This window comes from Corvus cornix, chromosome 15, assembly GCF_000738735.6.
Source record: "Corvus cornix cornix isolate S_Up_H32 chromosome 15, ASM73873v5, whole genome shotgun sequence".
In the NCBI taxonomy this organism is placed as follows: Eukaryota; Metazoa; Chordata; class Aves; order Passeriformes; family Corvidae; genus Corvus; species Corvus cornix.
This window is the reverse complement of record NC_046345.1, coordinates 10531363-10557727: the sequence shown is the minus strand read 5'-3', so window position 1 is coordinate 10557727 and position 26365 is coordinate 10531363. Positions and strand designations below refer to the sequence as shown.

Here is a 26365-nt window from a genome sequence, read left to right as displayed (position 1 = left end):
TCAAAGTGTAAGTTTGTTGAAAAATTAGTTTGTAAAAAGAACAGTTTACATCAGAAGGATCAAAGTCAGAGCCTTTATTAAATGTTCCTTCTCTAAACAGACTGCATTTAATCCCTCTTTCGCATCTGTGATTTCTAAGGCTATTTTAAATACTCCGTTTTACAGGGATTTTCAGTCTTCAGAACCATCACAAGCAGCAAGTTAGCAGTACACAGAAACAATACAACTGAACTTTCACTGAGTTCTATTCCTGCCTCCCAGAGTATGTGGAAAAACCAACAATACTTAAGAGTACTGGAGTTTTTGCACAGACCCTGGAAAGGAAATAGTTGTCATCAGAGTTTAAGCCTGATGTGCTCTAGCCACATCTCACAATTGGCCACAACTGACCAGTATTGGTTAGTATGTCTGTCTCTTGCACATAATCTGTTTCAAAAAGGGGACCAAATTTTTAATTTTCAGCTAATGTGGGTCTAATTAAGGCTATTGTGGTATATTTGATACTAAAATACTCTCTGGGAGTCCTTTTCATGAAATCCCATCAGAATTAATATTTTCAAAAATGAAAACATTTATAATAGGTGTTTGAGTTGAAATGCTGATGCAGCGGTTGGTTCAGTGTTTCCAGGTCTTTGGGAGCTTTATCACGTCAGGATAGTGTCATCAATCTGTTCCTCGGAGTCAGCCTGCCCAGCCAGCTTCCGCAGGGACCTCCTGCAGCTTTCATTGAGAAGCTCCAGGCTGGCAGCATCAAGAATCTTGGAAACTGACTGTGGAAGGGAGATAGCACCTATTAACAACTCCTTATGACACACCATTCAAAATCAGAGTAAGTGTAAGTGCCTTACACGCTGTATCAACTAAAAATCTTTCAAACATATCAAAAGTCTTCACCTGGTTTTACAATTCCAGATGGGGGAACTATCCAAAAGCAGGTCAGACTTAGAAAACAGGTCTGGAAATGGATGCATGAAGTAGTCCATCCTAAATACTCCCTAGCACCACTATGATCTTACAAGTGACCAAAGCAATGAATCATCAGTGCCAGCTGAGGGAACTCCAGCACAGGCAAGGCTTAAGGGGGTATGTTAAATGCCTTGATTCTATTAATGCTGCACTAGAATAGGTGTTGCTGATTTCTTCAGAGCTTAGCATGAGAATGCTGCTGAAGGCCTAAAAAGGCCTACATGAAAACTGGGATGTCCCACTTCCTATTTCATAAGAGACTTCCAGCACATTCCAAGGCTGCAGGCACCCCACAGACAAAAGCAGAACGAGGTGACACAGCCTTTTATGGTTTTTTATGTCTCATACCTCAAGCACTTCTTCACCTGCTCTCATCTTCAGAAGGTTGACAATAGCCTGGTCACTGTAGGCTCTTACACTGGTGTTTTTATCCTTAGTGTTGTCCAGAAGTGCTTTGAGAATTGGTTTAATTGTCTGAGGATCCAATGGGGGAAGATGACTTTTATTTGCCCACCAAATCATCTTTTCTGCAACTAACTTAATGTCACTGGATGCGTTCTGAAGACACTAAAGGAGACAAAGATACTTATGTTCAGATATACCAAGGACACATATTTAAAGCAGTTGTTAATACTTTTTTCTAATTTAAGTATTTAAAACTATGCTAAGAAAAGCAAACAGTTTTCAACTCACAGGTACACAAGAGACACACTTCTTACCAATTAAGTCTGACTAAACTGTGTAAGAGAAGATCAAATCTTGAAAACAAGACAACTTTTCAATAGAAAATTTCTAAATATGTAGTTGATGACAGTGTCACATATTCATCTCAACTGTCTCAGGAAATGACAATGGCCACTAAGTGCAGAAAAGCTGATAGTGTCGGCACCTCTACAACACACTCAGCAACAACATCCAAGTCAGTCTCTAGTTGGAATACTGGGTGCATTTCAACAGTGGATTTCACTTCAAAATTTAAAAATTGGGAGTTTTATATTTTAATCTTAACCCATTTAAAACATGAAAGCTAATATCTGAATGTCAAGTGCATTTAGTGATAAAGATTTTGTGACAAGTGTGATATTTTATATTTTAACACAATACTATTATAGTAATATAGAAAAGTAGGATTTCAAACAAAAGGTCTGCTTTGAACAATGTTGGCCTGTATCATGTCAACTTGGCATGTTTGGTAGTTTTTCAAGTAAATTGTAAATAAATGTAAAATCTGAAAACGTAACATGCTCCAGCATTACCCCTCTCTATCTACCCTTGTCTACCAAGAAGGATACTTGGGGGTGTGGGTGGGGTTCAGGGAGGGCAGACCATGAAAGAAACCAAAAAAATCCAGCCACACACCAAAAGAAACAACCAACCAATAAAGGAATTTTGAATCAAAATATTTAAATAGAAAAGAACTGAAAAGATGTTAATTTCAATGTTCTCAGGTCAGGTGAGTTTTGGTATTTGACATATTTCTAACAAAGGCCGTTTGACCTTTAGCAATCTTAAAAACCTGACAGCTTCCTCACACTCCTCTCTGCCTCTCTGCCAGCTGTTTGCTACTGCAAAGGAAAAACGCATTTATAAGAACCAGACTTGGGATTTAGCACAGAAAGCTCGAAAACAAATTTCCATGTTAGAGCAGCGATGGCAGTGTTGTATTCACAGGTTCAAAACGGGCTCATACAGCGATTCTATCTGCACTCTGCCTCAAAAAAAAATACAGATTTTCAGGGATTTGATAGACCCACCCATGAGTTAGGTCAAACAGAGATTCAGATCACAAGACCACCACCAGGTAGTTACCATGAAAGTTCTTACCTTAATAAAGAGGCTGGAAAGTTTGGGAGGCAGGTTGCCTCCCCCTTCCATGTGGTATTTCATGAGAAAGCCCATCCCTCTGATGCCACTAACTGCAATGGGGATCTTCAACATAAAGACAAGAATTGGTATTACTACAGCAGAATTCAACAACAGCCTTTATAACCAAACTCATGGTCTGTCAGCTTTTGTGGAAAGCCAAACCCATCTTTCAAAAGAACAGCAGCATCAAAGCAGGAAAATGTTGGGTTAATGTTATTGGGTAATATGATGAAAAAAATCCCAATGCAACCATGAGCCAGATGGAATAAGACATCCACCAAGCCCACAAAATTTCTACCCCAAATTACTCATTCAACCCCAGATTTAAAATCATCCTCCTAAAATGAGTAATTTCCACTTCTTGTAAACTTGGCCTGTGAATGAGAACTCTAGGGAAACAGGAGTGTAATTTACTCCAAATGAAACCTACTCTGCAAGTTAAAGATTATTTAATCTTCATCTCCCCAGGGATGAGAACTTAAAAGAACCAGAACGGTTGTGTAATTTCACCATAAAAACTGCATCTAGCCAAGGGAGAATCTTCAGATGTCACGTGGGGATTTTTGTCCTGTTTGGTAACACAGGAACCTGTTCACACACCTTTCAAAACTGCTCCCAACAAGTGTTTGCAACAGCACTCACCCACTGTCGGGCAGGACTCACCCTGTCGGCCATGGCATTGCTGACAATCATCTCCTGGACACTGTTGTAGTATTTTGGGGAACACAGCCTACCAGAAGCCACATTCACAGCCACAGAGAGAGCCAGGCTCCGGCCATGCCTCACCATCCAGTCAATGCCAGAGACATCTGCTGCAGAGGAAAGAACAGAAAAATGGTAGGGCTCCTGCTATCTAGTCCTCTTTATCTGAGAGGCTTTTGGCAGTTTGTGAATTCACTGCCATAAAATGAAATAAAGAGTAGCATCTAAAGCAATAGCCTGCTTCCTCCATTTCTCCCAAAAAGACATACAGACAGAGCTAAAATGCAACACCTTTTCCAGGCAGGAACACCACCTGGGCAGGCAGGAAAGCAGACACAGACAAGGGACTCTCTTGTTCAACTCAGATACTTCTGATGGCTCAAAATTAGACAAGCTTTGACTCTCTAATAAAATTGTAAAAGTCATCTGTAATTTGACCAGTCAACGGACCCCCTTTTTAATCCCACAGGGGAGAGTAATCCATAACACTCTCAAAACACTGGAGTCCTATAAAATCTATGGGTTTTTCTAACTTAGAGGCAAATTAGTTAATTCTCCAAAAGCATGTGAAGCCATCAGATGCTGTCTGCGATTAGCGTTAACCAACCTAAGATCAGAGTGCCCTCCCAAAAGGTGGGATGGCCTCCTGTCCACCCTGCCTGAACATCCTGTCATGTCCAGCTGTCCTTGTGTCGGCACCAGCAATTACTCAGCCGTGCTGGTACTTCTATCAAGTCGTCTGATAACAAATCCAGAGAAAAAAGGTCTGGGTAACCCCAACTGACAACCAGTTACCTGTGCTCCCTGTGTACCAGAGTGCATGAATTAAGAGCCATGAGCAAAGAAAAGCACAAAAAAGTACAAAGGAGAGATTCAGTCACAAAGTTATCCTGAATCAATGGCTGAGAAGGAGTCTTCCCTGCTTTCATAATCTGTTCCAGTCCTGTAAACAGCTTCACCTACCCAGTAAGTGCTGGTGGAGAACAGTGCTGAGCTCCTCGTCAGACAGAAAGGCGCACAGCTCTGCCAGGCAGCCGGCTGAGGCCATGCGGGTGGCATCCTGACAGGGGATGGGAGAACAGAGAACATGGCTTGAGCTTAACACACTCCAGAGACAGGCAGCAAGAAAAACAAGTGTCAGAAGATGACAGGAAATAAAGAGGAGGAGAAAATAAATAGTAGTATTTCACTCCTACTCCCTGTGGATTTCTGTCAGTTCACATAGTTTCTTGTACATAATGGAAATTAAAGCCAAATCTAAGGTCAAAAAAGCCAGCAGAGACTGAAGAATTACAGATCTTATCTAAGTTCTGATTTGTTGAATGGAAAAGTCAAAGATGTTTTAAAAGATGAGTTCGTAAGAGCTTAGTTTAGATTCACTTACTGTAAGTGTTATTTCTAGCCATTTCTGGATGAGCTGATCTCTGTGATAAACTCTTACTACTTTTCATTTAACACTTCCAGGCTTTCACTATTTTGGCTTCCTTATGTGACCGTCCCATTACTACCCACTCCTCACCAAAATTTACAACCCAGTGGGAATGTTTCAATTTTTCTATTTCTAGCTTTTCAACAGTTGCATGTCTGTTGCAGAGACTGACATGAAAAAGAAATTATTAGATGATTTAAATTAATCTCACTCATGTTACTGTTGTTATCTGCTGCATACAGAAGACCCTATATTAAACTTGGAGGGTTTCTCTCGTTGGAGAAAAATCTGCCATTTTCTGAAAAAATTCTCACACTGAATGAAACCTCACCTGAGAGGCTACAAACACATCCGTCCATACAGTGAAGGTATTGCAGGTTTTCTCCAAGATAAAAAGCAAATCCTTACTGCAGAGCTACCTCAAACCTGTTAGTGAGGAGCTGCAGGTCAAACCCACACAATGCAGTTGCTGAGGAAACGCTAAACTGGAGGCTTTTCAGAGTTACCAGGGACTGGCCAGGAATCTCCAGTTCTTCACTGTGACTACATCATTAGTGATTTTCCCAGAAGTTATTTTAGATAGTAATTCTGCTAGAAAGTTCAGATTTTAAATGTATGAACAAGACTGTCTACAGCAGGGGTTCTTTGCAGCTGGCTGAAGCAGTACCTCATCGTGTCCCAGCATCCCCAGCAGCACCACGCTGATATTCTTCCTAATTGCAGCATCTACTTTTGCACCAGCACCTCGTGTGACAAACCGCAGCGCTTGCAGCATCGTATCCCTGAAGCAATCACAACGTACAGTCAGATACTGCTTCTCCCCCACCCTCCAAGAGAAATTTTGCTCTGGATACCTATAGATCCTTGCACAGCAATTACACTGATATGCCTTACAGTTTGGGAGAATGATCCCCTCTTTGCACTGCTGGAAACTCCATCCTAGACAGTACTTCCATGTTTTTCTTTGTTATAACACAGATGTTTTCTGATCGTTCAAAGATTTAAAAAATTCTCAAGTCAGGAAGTTTGTATCTCAGGGATCTGTGCCCTTAGGATACAAGAACAGCTGCTTTACTTCAGGTCAGGCTAACAAGTGGGCTGCTTGGGGATGTGCAGGAGAGGAGAACTGGGCAGACCCCAAGCACTGTTCCTCCTAAATACTCTCACAACTCAGCTTCTGACACAGGAAGGCCCCATCATGCCCATTCTTGGTTTACAGTCCACTGCTTTCATTAATACATACATCTTACTCTAATTGGGGGTTTTGTTCATTCATCCCAGCTCTTTCTTTCATCCTTAGTAAGCAGGAAGGTCTAAGCTGTCAGCTGCAGCTTACCTGATGGCAGAGTCATCACTGGAACGAATTCCATTCAGGAGCTCCATGAAGAGAGGATCCACTTTGACATGGATGACAATGAGTTTCCCAAGAGCATCAGCAGCTTTAAGGCGAACAGCACGGTTTGAGTCTTGCAGAGCTTTGGTGAAGGTTGTTTGCAACTGGGGCAAAAATGGTTTCAGGGCAATCTCAACCTATTCCAGAGATGGAAGAAGGGAAAGTGGTGGGGTCAAGTATTAAAGAGCAGCTAGAGATCAAAGCCTGAAAACAGCATGACCGCTTCTACAGCAGTTTGTTATTAGAGAGCCCTTGTTAGATCTAACACGCTACTAAAATAGGAAAAAAATGAAACAACGATTTACCACAAAACCTTTGACCTTTTCCAATATAATCATCTTTTCTTCATACTGAAATACAAGGGTAGCACTGAGAAATTTTACACTATCACCAACAGCCTTTTGTACACAGAGCCCTGAAAAAAAGCTCAGCTCTGTTCAAAGATACGTAAGATTTTTGCACTTAACAATACATAAAAATGGTGGCTATAGGAGAGATTAATTACATGGTGGGCTTTAATCACTTGAAAGCAGGACCAGAATTTATCAATATTTCTAAGAAGCCCAGTGGTTCAGCACTGGGGGCTTTTTTTGTAGGCCAGAAGCTGCTGGAAGAATGCAATGCAGTTACAGTGCTATTCCTAAATATCAAATCCACAGCAGCAGGCATTCCAGCTGTATTTACATGAACAGCAACAGATATTTCTGAAGGTTGCCATGGAAAATGTTCACAAACCACACTTTGAATCTTACCTTAGCTAAAAGAAGGCTTAAAGTTTCAAGCAGAGCCACCTTGACATTCCAGCTGAACCGATCTCCCAAGATTCGAATGAGGGGCCCAGTGATGCTCACCACAGATGGTTTGAGAGCTTCAGCAGAAGTCAGCTTAATAACCAGCCCTAAGGCCTTTGCTGCCTCCTCCTTCTGTTCTGGATTACCAGTTAAAACACCTTCCCGCAGAACCACAAGTATGGAAGTCACTCCCTATCACAAAAATCAGATAAGAAAGCTTAGAATCTAAGATGCAAGAAATATGTATCTTATTTTTGCTCCCATTATACACCAGATGAACAAACTTGGAGAGTTTCTCTCAATTTCCTGTTGACCTTCAGCTGCCTGATTCCATATTGACAGACCTACTTTTATTTGGTTTGATTTCATGCCTCTTCACCTTACTAAACCAGTTGCTATGAAAAAAGTGGTGGCAGCTCAGGGAATTTTTAAACCAGAGAAATTTGGCACAGAAGTCCAATGTTACTCCCCCACAAAAAGCAGCCAGCAACCATAACTTAGGCGCATAACAGAATTGTCAGAGACCTCATTTCAAGAGGGGTCTTCTGTAGGGTTACTCAAGAGCTCTAACCTACAAAAAGTCCTCCAATATACAGGTGTGGAATGCCTAAATAGTCACTGCTTCTAACAGCTGTAATACCAATCAGCTCTCCGCAAAGGTAGAGTATTGTGGCTGTGATGAATTCACACTCATTCTGATCCTTTACCTTCTTAGGAATACAGAATCCTGGCACATGCTCGCCCTTGGCCTCATTCCCCACAGTCCGGATATCCTTGTGCAGGTCCTCAATGAGAGCAAGCTGGTTCCCAGCATCTAATTTCTGCAGGAGAGAGAGGTAAAACAAAGATCAGGTAACATGACATCCAGATCTCTCTTGTGAAGTCTTCTCAGGCCAGACATTACCCCTGTAACCTTTTTAAGCTGCCTCTCACCTTGGTGATGGAATTAAGTGCATCCCAGCTTTCATTCAGAACTACAGGGTTGGTGTCATTAAACAGGCGAATCAAGCCCGAAACCAAGCTCCTGAGATGACCAGTGTAGTCTGCTTTTGTCTTGGAGCAGTAGATATTCAGCATGACAGCTGCTGCCTGTCTCATGCCCAGCTCAGGGCTGCGGGTAGCTTCTAGCAAATCTTCAGTTATAATTCTTTGTCCAACATCATCTTCCACAGACAGGATCACAGACTGGCAATTTGCCATCTCCTGAAGAGCCCAAATTAACTTTACATTAACTCTCAAACAGAACAAAGCCAAATTTAGCCCCACGCTTCTCCATGTTATCCCCAGCATTGTCTCTAGATAAATACTACAACACACTCCACTCACTAATTGTTTCTCATTAAAGAGCTGGTCACATCACCATTAAAGGCTTGACTCAGTCCTGATGCAGACACAGGTATGACCAATTCTTAAAATTTAACAAGTGACCAAACTCTGCTGAACTGATTGCTGCAGCAGCTGCAGGAGGGCTAAGTTACAAACACTAGAGTAGCTCAGTCTCCCCCATCTTACTTACCCATGAGAGACTGTGAGTCTTGTCAGATAACATTCTTCTGATTTAGGTAGTTTAATGCTGTGCGTCACAGCCCTAATTACAAGCACGTCTGTGGGTACATTAGAGATCTCCGGGCGGACTTGGGGCTAGAAGCTGATCTAATGGGCATCCACAGCAGACAGACAACAGGACTCTGTCACTCATTCCTAATTCACCAACTGATTATGAAAATGTCTGTCCACAGCCACAACTCCAGGATGTTCTCTGGAGTCCAAACACCAGATGTTTTGGAAAGCAGTACAGGAGGAGTGCAGCATGCAAAATAAGAGATTTCCTCCCTGCAGCCCTTTAATCTCTCAGTCTTCTACACCAAGAATAAATACAAAGTTAACTAGACTCTCTGGCAGTTCTCCAGGAATAAGTAAACTGAGAATTGTATCTTGTAGCAGGCCAAGAAGACTTTTAAATGGATACAAATAGATTTGGAAAGCATATGGTTTTTTTGACTCACAATATGCCACCAGGCAAAAAGACTCATCCTGGAAAAGCTAATGGACTGAATTAAACATGCAATCTGTGAATCTAAAGAACACGGATTCTGGGCTGGGAAGTAAACCTGGTGCACTATCTTCAGGCAACCTGTCACAACAAAGAGCTGAGCTGTGCTACTTGCCAACTGCTCTTCACTGGTGCCCAGCTTCTCTTTGAGTGCAGACATCATAGCAGGCAGGATGACACTCAAGTGCCGTGTCAGAGCATCCCCTGCCACTGAGGAGAGGAAAGCCAGCACCCGGGTGTTCACTGGGGGGGTAGTCAGCTACAAAAATAAAAAAATAACAACAAAATATTGAAACAAGCAGAAAGTTTTTCCAAGAGTCTCACTTTCTCTACAACATGAAATATTTATGCATCACAGCCCAAATGACAATGTTTTGAGCACAAAATCAGAAGAAAATTTCAAACTATGTTCTCCCTTTTGCCATATTGGTCCAAAGACAACTGGCAGCAAGCAGAGGAAACAGCACAGATATAAAGTTTAAAATTTGTTTCCCATTGTACCTTTGGCACCAAATAAGGCAGCACCACACGGCTCTTGACAGCCATAACTTGTTTAAGACCATCCACAGCAAAGTCAGCTGTCTCTTCATTATCCTACAGGGAAAGAGAAAGAGACTAACTGAGAAATGATCTGTGACACACCAAGCTAAACCCTGTTTCAAGGGACAATTTTCCATGTGATCATAAAAAAAAAAAAACCCTAACTCTTTCTATTCAAAAATGTTCTCATATTCTCATAGTACCTAGCAAAACCCAAATCAAGCTCTTGTCACATCAGAAAGATTTTCCATTTCAGGCATGGTGGCCAAGCAACTTAAGCAGGTGACAATGGCAATTTCATAGCAGAGCTAGGTACAGCAATCCTTAGGCCTATGCTTTAGCCACAAGATCTTCCCTACCACTGGCTAGGATGACTCCAGGAGGAGACAAAATATTGCTGCCATTCCCTGGCAGGTCTGCCACTACAATCCTCCTTCTTTAAGTTAATTATTCAAAACTTGTCCCACATCATTAATCAGGTTGTTGACTAATGCTGAGCAATGCTCACCAGCTGCTTCAGCAAGAAGGGCAGGATGTCTTCAAGAGCCTGATGGCCAATTGTTGAGTGCAGCTGTTCAAATGTTTTGGCTGCAGCCTCTCTAACTTCTTCCAGAGGGTCACACAGTGCTTTTCTCACTGTAGGGACCAGGGACTCGGAGAAAAGCAGTACCTGAAGATGAAGAGGTAAAATTGCAGAACATTTAAAGCACAACAGACATGTGTATCTCAGTGAAGTAGCTAAGAATGCAGAATTTGCACAACTGAAACTAAACCGCAGTTTGCTTGAAATAATATTGGAAGAAAAGCAGGATAAATCAGCACAAGTAGTTGCAGGGCTCTGACTGATACAAATTCATACAATTTGCCTGAGCAGCAACTCAGTGTTAGTTACAAGCTCTGACTTCAGTCCACAGAACGTATTTTTCTGTCTCAAGTGTAATACCTGCACCATAACATGGAAAAATGGGAATTTCATCTGGAACATGTAACTCACCGCATCTCTGCTGGTTGATTTCATGATCTCGCTCAAACCAATGCAGACTCCTTGCCTCTCATCACTCTTGTCTGATCTCAGTCCATCTTCCAGGATAGGAATGATTTCAGGAAGGATCTTCTCTCCTAACTTTCGGACAAGATCTCCTAATGTCCGTGCTGCAACCTGTCCCCAAAAATGTATTAATAAACTATTTTCCTTTTTTATAAAACTTTAGAAGGTGAACTGCGAGCAAATGTTCAGCTACTGTTCATAGTGCAGACAGAGCAGTATTAATGGAAACAGTATTACAAATAACCATCGAAAAATAGTTTTACTGTCATCACAATCACTCTTGCCTACAGCAAACAGAGAATTCAGACATGCTCATGCTCAGAACAGTTAAACTGATGACAGCTTTGGCGTGACTTATAGAGAAGAATTATCCTGTGTTCCTCGGGAGTTATCTTCTACAGTCACCCACAGGATCAGGAAGGCACAACTTAATTCCTCACCGTTCGCTTATCTGCACAAGTACTGGCCAGGAACTTCAGCAGAAGGCCAAAGAGTGTTGGCAGGATTTCCCGCAGCGTGCGAGGAGTGTTTGAGACAACGATTTTCCAGACATGTAAGGAGGCCTGGCGCACCACCAGCTGCGTGTCCGAGCGGCCCATGTACAGCCCCGCCAGCACCCTGTTCCTCCTCTCCACTCCCAGAGCATTAATGATAGCCTGGAAAGAAATAGCACAAAATTGTATTATCTGCCCCTGAAATCTATAAAAATAATAGAATACATTATTATTCCAAATATCTTTCCAGCAGGCTGTCCATGCTGATTTAAAATGGGAGAATTAAAAAAAAAAAAGAAAAAAAAAAAAAGGCACAACAGGCAAGAACAGAACAGCTTTACCTTGTTTGATTGGGCTGTTCCAAAGTTGTCATCCTCTGAGGCAGTTTCTGTGGTCATTTTTCCAGTGACTCCTGAGATGTGGAATAGAAGATCTCCAAGGAGCTGAACTGAGCTAAACCTGGCAACAGGAGCAAGTCAAGTGTTACGAACAGGGCACTCAGGCAGTACCTGTCCAATTCTGACAGGACATCAGCTACAGACTGGAGCCAGATGTGAGGCACAGCTAGGTCTGCACTGAAATGCTGCATGGGCTGATGTGCAACATCATCTGCCTACATGGCTGAAAGGAGCATGCTAAACAGAAAGGGAAGGAGTGAATTCCAAACTGCAAGGGCTGAGAGAATTTTCAAACCAAAGCAATGAATCTGAGAATAGCCTTGACTCTAAAAAGGAACAAGACAGTGCCTGCATCTGTCTAACCCAAATGACATTCACCTGGGGTAAGAATACTTAGCAGCACTCAGCTGGCACAAATCATTTAGTACAGCTAATTTTTGAGCAACTGCTATCAGCTGTGAGTGCTCCACTGCACATTTTCATACACAGGAGAACGATAACTTGCTCAGCATTTGGAGAAATGAAAAACAATACACAAGGGCTAAATAATGCAACATCAACTGCCTTGGAAGTGCATTTCAGAGTCACTGCCAGAATTAATAATCCAGCATGAATGCTCTGCATGTAGTAGGAAACCTGACCCAGCCTGGCAGGGCTTTGCAGACTCAAGTGCTATAAGGCATCATACTCAAATCAACAGGCAAAAAGCAACACTTGTTTTTGCTTCACAGGAGGTCTCTGCATTTTTTTGAGGAGCAACATAGAGCCTGAATCACACCAGTTTTTCAAGCATGGGGGGAAACATTTGTGGCTAAGCTGATTTTGCCTACCTTATCCTCCACAAGTCATCAAAGAGCCCATCCTCAAGCTGTGGCAGGAGCAGAGCGATGGCTGTCTCTGCATACATGCTGATGATTCGCTGCCCTGCACGCAGCGCCGTGTCCCGCACAAACTCATTCTCGTCGGCCAGGGCCTGCACAGAGGCACAAAAAGGGCCCTGAAAACTGGGCCTTTCAGCACAATACACAAAAGCAACAGGAGGAAAACAAAACAGTGTTTTCTCTCTCCACCATGAAAAGCAAATGAACTACAGAGTTGTGAATGCACAAAGATGTCTTCAAGAAAAGACTAGTGACCACAAATAAAAGACAGCAAGCCCATAATGTAGAAGAAATAATTTATAATTTAAATTCCCTTTTTTTCTAATAGTCTGGACAAGTCTCTGCACATCCCACAATTACTGAAAATAATACTTAAAATACTCTGGAGGCTTCTTTTTATTCTCTAATAAATAAAATCCTTCAGTTTTGCTATATACCTTAAGGATACAAGGAATGATGGGACCAACATAGGGAGTGAACTTGTCTCCAAAGGTAATTGGCAGGTAGTTGAACATCATGATATAACCATCTCGTACATGTGGAGCAATATCCACTTTACTGGCAGTCGCTACAATCTCTGGCATAAGTTTCTCCAGCTTTTCTACCCCCAAACCAGCCATAACTTCAGCCAGACCTGGGGGAAAAAAGCAGGGAATGGAGCTGATACACACAAGAAACAAGCAGCTAATCTGATTTAATATGAGAAAACCTGAGCTCAGCACTCACGCACAGGTGTCCCCACCTTGAGCAGCACCAGAGCGATCCACTGAGCTCTGCTCATATGTCAGTGTCTCCATCAGCCATGGCAACAAATCCTCAAAGCAGGACTCTCCCATACCTTTCACCATGGCCCCCAGGGCCTTTGCAGACACTGTGCGCACCTAACAGACAAGAGAAACAGAGATCTGCAAAATGTCCAGTCAAAGATATGCCAGACTGATCAGGACAATGTTTAACCTAATGCACTGAAAGACAAACTGTGTTTGTACAAAAGACTTACTTCAGGTACAGGATCCAAAAGAGAGGCCTTCAGTCCAGGGGTCACACTGGGTAGGTACGGAGCCAGATCCTAAACAGCCCGAAAAGTCAGAACCAGATTCAAAATGAGAGAAAACATAGTCGCCTTCATGTAAAGGACATTCACCCCTTATTATGAGCAAACATCCCTAACATCCTGAGAGTTTAATTAGTTGCTCTCACAATACTGCAGATAAGCATAGTGAATTACTCTGCAAGTCCGAGAAACACCAGTTCTGTGCAGATTACTCAAAACCTTTTTAACACTCACTCACAACCCAGCAGTTTGTATCTAAGGAAAATCCAACACTCTTAACATTTACACAAGGTTTATATGTAGATATTATCAGCACAAAAATTAAACACAGATCTTTAGCCTATAGTCAGGTCCTACAAATACTTTTCAAACAATCCCTGGATCCATTTGTTAGCAGCTGATCTGTGTTTCACTTCTTTGTTTGTTAAGGCATTTTTTATATGGTAAAAATTACAAGACCTTTTTGCGGGGATAAACTGGTAATAACTAGATTACCAAAGCACAAAGCTGACAGTCTTAAGGACCTGAGAAATGTCACTATCTTTATTGTCATCTGTTCATTTACATACATTTAATTAAGAAGCTGCATGGATACTAATATTTTCTACCTTAACAACAAAATCCCCAAGCCAAATGAATTCTCTCTAGTGCTTGTCAGAGTAATCTATTAGAATACAGTTAGAGAGCATTTTTAGCACTGTACCTTCTGGTCCGTCAGGGAGTACATGTTCCCAATGATCTGGGCAGCCATTTTCCTGGTGTCTGTGGAACGATCCTGAAAAGCTCTCTGAACAATTGGCATGATCAGTGCTAAGGATGGAGCATCAATGAAATGGACAAATTTGGTATCCAGTAGAGTCTGCAAACACTTCTGAGTCTTCCTGGAGGGGTCCGTGAGAGCATCCAACAGAACTGGAGCAATTGCTGAATATTTTTAAAAAGGAGAGAAAAGACTTTATTTGTACATAAACCAAAAACATGTGTCAGGATGAGCTGGTGTGTTCTCATGAGATGTTTGAGGTCCTTCTCAAGCAACAAGCAGCATAAGGACAGGGGAAACTCTATTAACATCAGCTGAAAAAATGGACAGGAACATTTAAAAAGCCTGGAAGCAGACAGCTGCTGTTAAGTCTTCATGTTATACTCCTGTAGGATTAGTTTCATTTCTATACAAATTTGCATTTAATCCTAAATACTGTGAACCTAAACCTTGCTATTATAAACCACAGTCACATCAGGACATTAGAGATGCACAGACAGGTCTTACCCAGGATCTCTGGATTCCTGATGACAGACCCAATCTGCCTGAGAGCCTGCTGCCCTGCATTCTGCACCTTCACATGAGAATCTGTCAGCACTTCAGTGAGTTTGGGCACGATGTTGGGTAAACAGGAAGAGAGTTGTTTGGGAGCACAGTATGCCATAGCCCCCAGCAGTTCCACTGACCCTGTGAACAAAGTACACCAAGAAAAAGAAGACAAAAGAAAAGACAAAACACAGTATTAAGAATTGACATGAGATGATGATCACACTTACTCCAAACTCAAATCTACCAGTCAGAGAACACAAAGGGCTGAAATGCATTAAGTTACTCTATGGTACCTAAACACACCAAATAATACTTTTCTTTTGTATGAGGGAAAAGGAATGTGTTAACAAAATTCCATGTTCTGAAGTGCTACTACAGAGATGGGTTACAAACTGTCCCTTGAATATGCCAGGGGAAAAAAGGTTATTCAAATGTGTCAGGGAACTCAGCTGTAAAAAGCTGTGAAAGATCCACAGTTCCTTACAAGAACATAAAGCATCATGGCCATCTGTAAGGATGAAGGAATACACAAGGGGGATGACAGCAAAGGGAACTGTGGGTTACTCTCAATCATGTCAGGCAAATATTGGTCCATACCAGCTTTAGTTCTCCATGATTCCTCTTCTAGTGCCGCAAGAAGCGATGGCAAAACCAGCTTCACTCCGTGAGTACTCAGATTGCTCATTACAGCTTTGGCACAGTCATCTGCAGCCTCCAAGGAGAAGAGAACACTTACATACTGTAACACAACACTGTTTTCCTTCCTCTGAGACCCTCTGGGAACAAAGCCTTCATGTAAATAGTGTCTCAGTACAACAATACAGCTGGCTAAGTAGCTCCCAATTAATGGCCAATGAAAACAGATGCTTTCAGTTACTAAGAAGATCAAATTGTTATTAGTGCTTTCTTAAGGGATAGGTCACCTTCTCAACTTGCCTCATTACAAACAGGATTCACATCCATATCCATTCCATCTGGGTTTTTTAACACTCTGTGATAGCAGAAATTTAAGGCACCTTACCTCTCGCACGTACTGGTTCCCATCTCCAAAACAAAGCAGCAGGTGAGGCAGTACATGAACCACATAGGGCTCAAAGAGCTTCCCGAGCATGCTGCAGAGCATCTCGAAGGCAAACAGAGCCCCTACAAACCCAAAAAGGATGGTCAGAGGAAAATACAACTTCATTTAAGGATGATGGGAAAAGAAGATACAATTTGCCAAGTATCTGTATAACTGTTCCAAAAGCACTCAAGTCTCACAGCTGAAAGTCTCTTGCTTTCTTGCCCTTGTGGCTTGTGCTGTAGTGGGGATTTGTGACCTCAGAGAAGGAGCTCCCCCCCAGCAACACCTGCCTTCGGAAACAGGAGAGAGGGGCACATCCTTATGGTCTAGGACTAGAAATCCTTCTTCCAGGATTGAATTGAGCAATTTTGGGACACTATACACAACCAATGACCTCACAAGAGCCACTTCCCATTTCTTTCTTGCCAAACTTTAGTAAAATAAATGTAGCTAAACCAAACACAGGGGTGCAAGAATCTCCTGATGGAGATCCTCATCACCTGATGACAATGCTAGTAGGTTCAAGAGAAATGCTAAGTATCTGGAGGGAAAAGCTCCTGTCCCTTACCCTCCCGCCGGCGGAAGTTCTTCTTGTCCTGGATAGCATCAGTCAGTGTGGTCATCATCTCCTGCTGCTTGAGAGAGAGGATGCCCAGGCCTTTCACCAGGCCAGCCAGCCCATAGGCTGCACCTTTGCGCTCAGCATACTTATCAGACTCCAACAGCAGCTGCATCAGCTTCTGGATCATTCCTCCCGCATCCTCTTTAATTGCAGGCACCAGAGGCGGTAAACAGCTTGCCACTGACTCTTGAACCTGTAAAACAATCCACCAGATCACAAAATAGTCATTACTAACACAAATTCCCCCTAGAATGCACCCCAAATGAAACCTTTCTGTCACCATTTTTCATCTCTCTGCCATCCCTAACAGTATCCTGGTGTTAACCTGCCTCTGTGTGGAACCTGACAACTCCTCCCAAAGGCACCTACCTGCTGAGATGGGGTGGACAAAGCTGCTATCAGTTTGCCAACAATTGGTTTCACTTTAGGGTCACTCTTGTCCAGATGTTTTGCCAGTGACCCCATAAGAATGACCACGCTTTGCCTGACAGCATCATAACTGGCATCATTAGGAGCATTTTTCAAGAATTCTTCGAACACTGGCAAGAGAGAGTTAACATTGTCCTGAAAAACAAAACCACAGAACTTGCCACTAGAGACCACTCAGAATGAGATTTGCTATGCTCAGTGGACTTGTTTGTTCTTCTCTGAGCCAACAACTGAACAATCACACTGTATTTACAGTTCATTTCATGTGTCACATCACATAAAACCTTGTACCATCCCGACAGGCAACAAATATTTCCTGCTAGAGAGAAATTAGCTCTTCAAAATTAGAATCCCCAAGCCTGCCAGCATGATGTTCTGCCAGAAGCAACGCAAGCTCCCAGAGTTGAACATCAGTGCCCGCTCCTCTGCTTGCCCCATTTGCAAAGGGAGAACAGAAACATCAAACAAACTTCACACTGTTTTTCTAAGAAACAGAAAGAAAGAATGAATAATATGAAAATACCCCAATTGTCTTGGGCTAAACTAAGGAATAAAGACATCTGTCCAGAGGTGACTGGCACACATGAGGAAATCAGAAGCTGAGCAATTCACACCCTGCACACCCTTCCCCATCTGACACTGCTGGGGAAGGGCTGGCAGGGAGAAGGATGGTCCTCAATTCCTTTGATGTCTTCAGTTTAATGAAGCCAACCATCAGCAAGGTTTCATGTCTTGCTTTGCATGAAGCCTGAAAAGGAATTCTCATCTTCGCAGGATTAAAAGATCTATGGTCTGATTTTACTTTTATTACTCTAGTTTTATAACATTTTAACTCCATTTGATTCAGGGATATTACTTTTTTATAGCAATGACAGGGATGAACCACACCTAGTCAACACTAGACACTAAAAGAACAACTCTGAACACAAAAATTCCTAAATGAAAGTCTTCAGCTGTTACAAGCAACAGCAACCTCAAAGAAATTTATTAAAAAAAAAAAAAATCTATGGGCTCCAACACAGTATCTACATATCCATTACATCTTTTTTCCACTGCTAGAGAGAGAAACGTTCAGACTTACTTTGCCATGAGTGTTGAGTGTTGAAAGAGCTGCATCCAACATGCACTTCCTGACCTCAGGACTGCGATCATTCAGAGCATCCGGCACAAAAAACTGGAAGAGGGGCTTCACCTGAGAACTGTCCAGATGCTCTGAGAGCTTGTTAAGGGCCAGTGCTATGCCACACCTGTGAAGAAGGTGAGCCTGTGAGCTTACTGACTTCTCACAGAATTGAGAGCTCACAATCCCATTTGCTATCAGCAGCAACTGAGAGCAAGAACCATTATGGAAACAAAAAGCCTCAGTGTCCAACCTCTGTGCATTTCATTATATAACCCCATGCCACAGTCCCCCATGCAAGGACAACGATCCCTCAGCCATGTAATAGCTTTTATCTCAATTAATCACTAGGGATACTTGAGCCAAGTTAGACATCAGGATCATATTTCAACTACTGCTGAAATGCAGCAGCTTTACAACAAGGTACATCGGCATTAAAGGATAGATTATCTGAAGACAAGTAGCAAACAAGATGATCTCCAATTACACCTGTACAGAACATAGAAGTAAACAAAAAGTAATTATCCAAACTGGAATTTGGCCAGTTCATTAAGACTTGCACTGCTGCTCTTGAAACAATCAATGGCCCATACAGAGGTGGGAACACAGTAAGCTAAGACAAAAATCAGACAGCCTGTTTTTATCAGGACATAGAGATGACATCATCCAATATTTTGCTGGAGTTCTGCCTGCCCCCAGTTCGCTTGAGGGGCACAAATATTATCTACCAGAAGGACACATGAAAATAGCAAGTCAATACAATTGCATGTAATATGTCCTTCCAAATAAAAATCAAAAACATGTCATTTGGATGCACAGGAAGTGATGAGATTAATCTGAACATGACTATACCGTGCTTCCCACTGGTCAGGTGGTGATTCAGATATCACTCGTCCCAAAGCATCCAAAACTGGAGGTGGCCTCTGGAAGGAGAAAAGATTTCATTGAAATACCTTTTCAAGGATAGGCACACAGAGAATCTGTCAATCATACCTGCAATGCCATTTGATAATACTGCACAGACTTATGATACCACTAGCAGAAGAGCAAGGTAAAAAAATAAGCAGAAAGCAAGTTTGGGGTCAAAATTACTTAAACTGACACTGCCCTACCACAGCCTTTCTGTATCATCTAAGGTGCCCCTCCCACCTGTACAATGGTGCCATTAGTGGCTGATAACATGAAGTTCAAGACACTGAAGTCTGTGCTAAGCTCAAACACAGCAACAGTGGATTCAATGCACATCTTCAGGACAGACAAAAGGAAAAGTGACTAACAGAAAATAAAGCATCAGCTCAGGCCTGTCACCCACAGGGCAAGAGTACTTACATAGAGCTTCTCCTGGTAAATCTCTGTCAGCTTGCTCATGACCTCTGCTGCTTGCTTTCGGTACTGAGCTACAGCTCTGGAAAGAGCTTCAGCCCCTGCTTGTCGAACTGCCTCTTCATGGTAGATAACATCTTTGATCAGCAGGGAACAGAGGTCAGGCTGCAGCTCCAGACCCATGGACTCCCACAGCCTGCAGCACACACACAGAGGTGATGGGTCACCCTTCAGCAAAGAAGCCACTGCTATTATGTACTACTGGAGTGACCTACAGCTGCTCTCCAGCTGTGGAGGCAAAGCCCCTGAGTGCAGCTCCATGCCATGGGCAGAGAAAAGGTCCCCCTAAAACCCAATCAACAAAGAAGAACCCTTACCTCTCTGCCAGCTCCTGAATCTCATCTTCAACGTCAAACTTTACTACCCAAAGGCGACGCAACAGGTTCAGTCCATTATTCTCATCACTGTCTGGGGTTGGTAGAACCATTTGTAGCTCCATCAGTCCCTGAATTAGGTAACAGGAAAATCAGTGCAAGGATCTGACTTTTAGAAACAGATGCATTAAAACACTTAAAACTTTTGGCAAGTCAAGAACTCAGTGGTTGTGTCAAAATTCATGTTTACTTATGCCTTATACTGCCCATGGTGGTCAAGGACTTCCTACTGCTAGTAGGTGAGATGGTGAAACTCAAGAATAGTGCTCCACAGGCAGGCTGCAGAGAGGCTCTGGTGACTACAGTCTAAGTACAGACAAGACAGCTCAGGTGAGCTAAACTGGAACTTGTTTCATGGCAAAGAACACCAAGCACCCTGGAGGCTTTTCTTTCTATGTTCTCAGAATTGACTAAGCCTGAAGCTTTCCAATAACAAGGCCTAGTACAGACAGGAGTTTTCTGACAGCCTCTCTCTTTAAGACTAAGCTCTATCCAGTTGTAAACAGAAGGTGTTAAGTAGTCCTAATTATATGTCTTTTAAGGAAACAAAGGTGTGGATAAACCCAGAGTACTCCTTTTTGCAGATAAATCTGGCACAAAGAGTATGACTTGGAGCATTAGTTGCTCAGACTGCCTCTGACACACTGCCCAAAGCATGGCATCACAGCTGAAGCCTGTCTGCATCAGTGTTAGAGAAGATTCACCTCCCAGAAACTTAAGGAATTCGGTGTCACCCCGAATGATTCCCACCTACCCTGAGAGCTGCATCTCGAACATTCATGGAAGGAGACTGGAGGGCCTGCAGGAGCACATCGATCTCCTCCTGCTCAGCGTAGGCACAGCCATCCTCACCGCTGCTGCTCATGCACAGCACGGTCAGTGCCTCTGAGGCCAACACCTACAACACCATGAGCAAGTGTGAGAGATTCTACTACACCTTGAACTGCTGTCAGAGCAAGCGCTGAGTGCTATTACAGCAGAAGAAATTCCCAAAGAAGCGACAAAACCAAGAAGTGACAAGTTCAGTCCAACTCTTTGCTTTTTATTACTGACCTGTCTGCCACCTCATCCCTTAGAACAAACACTCAGGGGAGAGACTACTGAACTTATTTGGCAGAGCAAGGCCTTAAAGAAAGAAAAAAATGTCACCTCTGGAAGACTGAAGAATATATTTGGTGCAATAAAACCCACAGAAGAAAAGATGCAGATATTTTATTCCAAGAATACCATAAACACAAAAGAACATTGGCAATGTATCAACCACTAACGTCAGAGACTTAAACCAATTGGTACATTTCCCTCATTTAGATGGTGATGAAAGGGAGAATCCTGACTGTGGTTATGAAGCTGAGCACTCACCTGCAACCGTGGAGAACCCGTTCCTATCACCTGGGTCAGCAGAACCAGCATGTCCCTGCGGGGCAGCAACTCTGGGCCATTCTGAAAGGTTGAGGGGAGAAAAGGTGGGGGGAAAAGTCTTTTATCTTGTGATTCCAAAGTGCCTTGCCTGTGTATGACACTCCTTATAAAATCCCAGTCAAAAGCCAGGGCTGGACAGGTACCAAAATCCATGACAGAAAACAAGCCTATACTGTTAACTCTAACTTGGGGAATTTATCTGCTTTGTCCAGTTTACACATCAGATTCTGTTTTATCACATGGCTCATCTGAAGGAGATCATCTGACCCCACAGCTCTCACCTCATCCACCAACAAAGACTGGCCATTTGCTGATGATCTCAACTGAGCATGGACTGTAAGGATCTGCAGAATCTTGACCAGGAACTCCTCCTTGTCTTCACTGTTATGCGGTGTCTCAATCATAACCATCTTCAGCAGAGGAAAGACTAAGGAAAATGCTGGAGCTGATAATGGGCCAGCACCTGCGAAAAGGAAAAACCATCCTGTGAACACAGCTGACCTTCCCATGACTTGGTTTATAATAGTTACTGGTATAAAATGTACACCTGAGTAGCTCATAATAGATATGGCCAAGCTTCAGCCTCATGCACAAACATGCTGAGTAAACCTAAGTATTTGCCACTTCACAGCAGCAACAGTGTAGCTCTGACAGTGACTTTTGGCATTTCACTGTTAAGGGTAGGACTTGATGATCTTAAGGGTTTGCCAACCTAAATGATTCTGTGATTCTACCTGGCTTCAGTTAAAAGTCACATTAGGATTCCAAATTACTACCAATGCCTCAAGAGTACAGAAATACATACTGTAAATGGAATTGAAACAATTCAATGGATTAGACAGTCACTTATAAAGTTCATTTGTCCCAAAGCAAGGCCCTGTTTGCCAGCCACATTTCCTTTAAACACTTCCTACCAACCTAGCTAACCTGTCATTCCAGTCTTCGGCTGGATCCTTGAGAATTAAGTCCTTTTAAATCTGGTGCAAGCTTCAAATCCCCTCCGCTCCTTGAAGAATTAAAGCTTTTGGATTCCCATTGTCAAAAGATTTTTCTCCTTCCTTTTTACAGGGCCTTGTCTATAGCATATAACAAATGCTCCTTCCAGTCCTTCCATTAGTCCAGTTAATATTCAAATATCAGATGTCTAGGGAAAACATTTCTTTTCTATACCCTGTCTGTGCTGACAGAGAATGCCCAAGTTTAAATTTCTAAATGTAAATGAAGAGCACTGCAGATACAATACTGCAGTATTAGTCAGCTTATGTAGGGCAAAAATACTGCAAAAGTACTTTAAGAGAGAAATATTAAATCTCAAACACATTCTGAGCTCCTATTTAGCATGAACAGCTTCAGTAAAACCCTCTCTATCTCTGATGCGCGATTTTTCTCTGTTTGCTCAGTATCTGTTTGCTTTTACACTTTTTTTTCTTTTTTAATTATTGGCCAGATATTTTTAGCCTTAAACCACTGTCCCTCTATACCCAGAAGGAGGAAGAAAGCTTTATTTGAGAAGATAAATGTTCTATTTACACAGTAGCTGGTATTGACCAATATGAGAAAGATTATAAGATCTATCTTGGCATTTCAGCAATGAATGATAAATTCTATCATCCACATTACAAGGAGGTATGGTCTCTCTTAGGTCTCATAGTTACCTAAGAAATTAACCTCTACTAAATCATATCGCACAACTACATTCCAAAGAACTTTGAAAATGAGGAAAAATCCTTTGAGAATATAATACGACTTGTCCAATAAAGTACTCTGGAAACTACTGTCCTTCTCTTGCAAAAGTGGAAAAAAATAGTAAGATATTAATTTAATTAAGCAATATAGGAAATCTTGGAGGACTGAAAATACTTCCACTACATTCTGGAAATAAGCCTGAAAAAGGATTCAAATGTTAATGAACTTGCACTTACTATGGCAATCAATTGCACAGTGGAGACACCAAATTATCACTGAGATGTTCAGCACTGAAGCGGTGCTCAACATGGTCAATTGCCACTTGTCAGCTGTGACAGTGACACGTGCCACAGTCACACCACTGCACATCTGACTGGCAGATGAACAGCAAGAGAACTGAACTATGGGGCTAAGAGACCAAACAGAATCCCACATTTCCCTTAAAAATATACACCATCTACCACAGCAGCTTTTGATTGGGTTGCATGATGAACAGCTCCAAAGCCTGGGTGAAGTGAACCACCTCTGTCCCTAGAGTACACCCTGAGACAGCCAAAGCCATCCCAGCCCCCAAAGGACACACATCAACCCTCCTCTTCTGTACTATTACCTTCAGTGGAGTGGCACAAGTACTTGTGCACCCCACTGTGAAGAAGATTCTGGAAGTGACCTAAATTAAAACTAATCCGTGAAATAAGATTTAAAAAAAAACACAAGAAGAAAGGTTTACTTTAACTCAAATCATATCCTTGCACTGTAATAATATTGGTTCTTGCCTTCATGTTACAGAGTGGAAAGAACTGCTCTTTCTACAATCATGCCAGAATAAAATATTCATGAACTGCAGCACTACACAGCAAACAAGAAGAGGCCATGGGCACTTCACTGGTGTGATCACAGATAACATGCAATTATTTTGTCTTTTCACTTAGTCTCACCGAATCCCTTACGGTAAGTGGTGTTGAAAGGTAGGAGCTGTCCTTGGCAAAGATGAGCCTTAATCTCAGTGCCATTATTTCCGTATGAACCATTTTAAGAAAAAATACTGTTATTTCATTTCTATACTTAACTATAGTTGTAACACTCCTACTACTACCAGCACAAAAAAACCTTGAAGTTTTTCATTATCTATGAAGAGTTATCCAATTAAAATAGAAAAAGTGAAGTTTTGCTTGCAAAATAAAATACAAACTGTGAAAACTAAACCAGTTCATAGTTATTGGAAGTGGGGGCAGTGTCAGCAGGATCTACCATACTTCATACCCGGCTCTCCCTTGCTTGTTCGGCTGGGAATGGTGTGGGCATGCAGCAAACTGACCACCCTGTTCAGAGCAACAGGCAGCTCCTCCTGACACCAGGATTCATCTAACTCACACTCTGGTTTCATCAGGCGCAAGGTCACATGGCTTACTAAAGTACCTGGAATGGAAAAATAAAGAATCCATGAGAGGGCTAAATCCAAAGATTTCTCGAGAGAAAAACCCCCAGGAACACAGGCCCAAGAAATGTAACAAAGCTCTGGGCAAGAGCCCAGGCTGCAAAGAGGCTCAGAGCAGCAAGCCCAGCCCAGGGCTATCAGGGGACAGATTTCTTCACATGTGTGAGTTACACTCACACCCTCCAAACTCCACACAGGGAAGATGTTCCCACAATGAGCAGCTGCTCCTCAGAGCTGGTCGTTGACCAGACAAGTCGTTGTCTTTGGTCCCAGTCCCATCCAGCAGTAGGATCTCTTAGTCATCTCCCTAAGCACTGTTCCAGATGGTTTTTCCTCTTGACTTTCTGTGGTACATGGTCATGATCCACAGTTTGTAAGAGCAATAATTTTCACCACCATCAAAATGACACACCCTGCCCTTAAAGAGCAACTGCAAATATTCACCAAAGGTTTTCAGTTGAGCAGGCATGACACAGGAAGCTAAGGAAAGAAAAGGCTTCTTAATCCTTGGAGCAGCCAAAGGAGATCGAAAAAGTGGCAAGAAGGAACTGATGAGACTAGGGATGTACTGAGTGAGACCGGGAGGCTTTTTCTTTATAACAGTGTCCAGGAGTCCTAGAGCTGTTTCCAGCTCATTATCAAGCTGTAAGAGAAACAATTCAAGAGATTACCATAAAAAAAAGTCCACTGGGAAAAAAATAGAGTTGTTAAATCTCATTTCTAGTAACAGAAACAAATAGGTGATTGCTAGACCATTTTCCCTCTTTCAAAGTGATTTGGGTCATGGTGCCTGCAGAGGACCAAAAAATACAACCAAAACTTACCTCCTTCAGCCGTTTCCTTATCTGAGCCTCCCTTTCCAGCTGTGCGTGCATCAGCTCCTTCTGCTTGCTTGTCAGCTGCACCTCATCCTTTATTCCCTTCTTCTTCTTTATCTCCTGCAATAGAGAGCCATGGACATTATTATCTGGGAGCTACAAACACCATCCCTTCAGACAGAGAAGCAAGTTGGAAACGTTGGGGTTTTTTGCAATTTACTTTTAAAACAGTACCAAAATATCCTTCCAAGTATATCCCTCTTGAGTAAAGACACAAAATGAAAATCAGAAGGTTAATTAACAACACTTTAGTGTCCCTTTAGCAGCATAACATAAGTTTCTCTGCATTGGTCACAAATTATGTGCTATCATTAAAAAGTGCCGTCCAGTTCATTTACAGTGGATGATATGTCACCCTCCCCAGAGCAAAGAGAAGGCAACCTTTATTTTAAAAATGGGATACATACAGATAGCAGAATTCCAAGTAGTTCAGAGAATCTTTCCCACCAGCACACACACATATGCCAGAAACCATAGAACAACACACGACTTGCAGTGAAGATTGTGACCAGCCTGCCATTCCTTTTTCCATCAACTTACCTCCTTCAGCTCCAGCTCAATAATTTGTTCCTTGAAGGAATAAGCTTTGTTCTCCCTCTTCATGTTAGCCTTTTTCATACTATCCTGTTGAGCACTAAGAAGGAAAAGTAGAGAAAGAATCAGCACCGCTCTGGACTAAGGACCAGGCATAAAAATCCAGGAACTTCTGTACAGAAAGACCATCTGACATACCTAGTCACCCACTGGCAAGAATACCAGCAGTGATCAATCCCCAGGTGCACAAAGAAATTATGAAGACTTACCTCTGTATTATAGATTTGTCATACAGTTCTCCCTCGGGTGTCTTCATGATGGCAAATTCCTCTCGAGTAACCTGGCACAGAGCTGGGTTCTCCATTGATGCTGAGACAGTGCTGATGAGCTGTGGGAGCACTCTACCAGGTGAAAGCAGAGAGAGAGATCCCACTGCATTCATAGATGACTGTCAGTAAAATGAAGGAAAAAACATAATCAGTATTCCTTAAAATT

The 26365-nt window shown here is 42.3% G+C and overlaps 1 protein-coding gene across 3 annotated transcripts in view; it reads right to left on the bottom strand.

Annotated features, from left to right (window-relative positions):
* The window catches only part of GCN1 (GCN1 activator of EIF2AK4), a 38724-nt gene continuing 12359 nt past the window's right edge, over positions 1 to 26365 (bottom strand). The window contains exons 21-58 of one of the 3 annotated variants that reach the window (XM_039560981.1): positions 26140 to 26318; positions 25877 to 25970; positions 25283 to 25396; positions 24903 to 25101; positions 24284 to 24439; positions 21616 to 21797; positions 21275 to 21355; positions 20670 to 20813; positions 19859 to 19986; positions 19488 to 19677; positions 19011 to 19081; positions 18120 to 18285; positions 16979 to 17173; positions 16556 to 16802; positions 15946 to 16067; positions 15522 to 15636; positions 14883 to 15062; positions 14319 to 14539; positions 13562 to 13630; positions 13304 to 13442; positions 12999 to 13195; positions 12511 to 12653; positions 11624 to 11741; positions 11229 to 11444; positions 10735 to 10899; positions 10249 to 10410; positions 9702 to 9794; positions 9316 to 9459; positions 8081 to 8350; positions 7855 to 7968; positions 7109 to 7339; positions 6300 to 6493; positions 5631 to 5745; positions 4498 to 4594; positions 3496 to 3644; positions 2791 to 2895; positions 1315 to 1533; positions 1 to 770 (exon numbers count right to left, since the gene is read on the bottom strand). In XM_039560981.1, the coding sequence (XP_039416915.1) occupies positions 645 to 770; positions 1315 to 1533; positions 2791 to 2895; positions 3496 to 3644; positions 4498 to 4594; positions 5631 to 5745; positions 6300 to 6493; positions 7109 to 7339; positions 7855 to 7968; positions 8081 to 8350; positions 9316 to 9459; positions 9702 to 9794; positions 10249 to 10410; positions 10735 to 10899; positions 11229 to 11444; positions 11624 to 11741; positions 12511 to 12653; positions 12999 to 13195; positions 13304 to 13442; positions 13562 to 13630; positions 14319 to 14539; positions 14883 to 15062; positions 15522 to 15636; positions 15946 to 16067; positions 16556 to 16802; positions 16979 to 17173; positions 18120 to 18285; positions 19011 to 19081; positions 19488 to 19677; positions 19859 to 19986; positions 20670 to 20813; positions 21275 to 21355; positions 21616 to 21797; positions 24284 to 24439; positions 24903 to 25101; positions 25283 to 25396; positions 25877 to 25970; positions 26140 to 26318 (5850 nt within the window). In that variant the 3' untranslated portion in view covers positions 1 to 644. The remainder of the gene's footprint in view (positions 771 to 1314; positions 1534 to 2790; positions 2896 to 3495; positions 3645 to 4497; positions 4595 to 5630; positions 5746 to 6299; positions 6494 to 7108; positions 7340 to 7854; positions 7969 to 8080; positions 8351 to 9315; positions 9460 to 9701; positions 9795 to 10248; positions 10411 to 10734; positions 10900 to 11228; positions 11445 to 11623; positions 11742 to 12510; positions 12654 to 12998; positions 13196 to 13303; positions 13443 to 13561; positions 13631 to 14318; positions 14540 to 14882; positions 15063 to 15521; positions 15637 to 15945; positions 16068 to 16555; positions 16803 to 16978; positions 17174 to 18119; positions 18286 to 19010; positions 19082 to 19487; positions 19678 to 19858; positions 19987 to 20669; positions 20814 to 21274; positions 21356 to 21615; positions 21798 to 24283; positions 24440 to 24902; positions 25102 to 25282; positions 25397 to 25876; positions 25971 to 26139; positions 26319 to 26365) is intronic. The other 2 variants (XM_039560983.1, XM_039560982.1) reach the window with 2 other exon arrangements.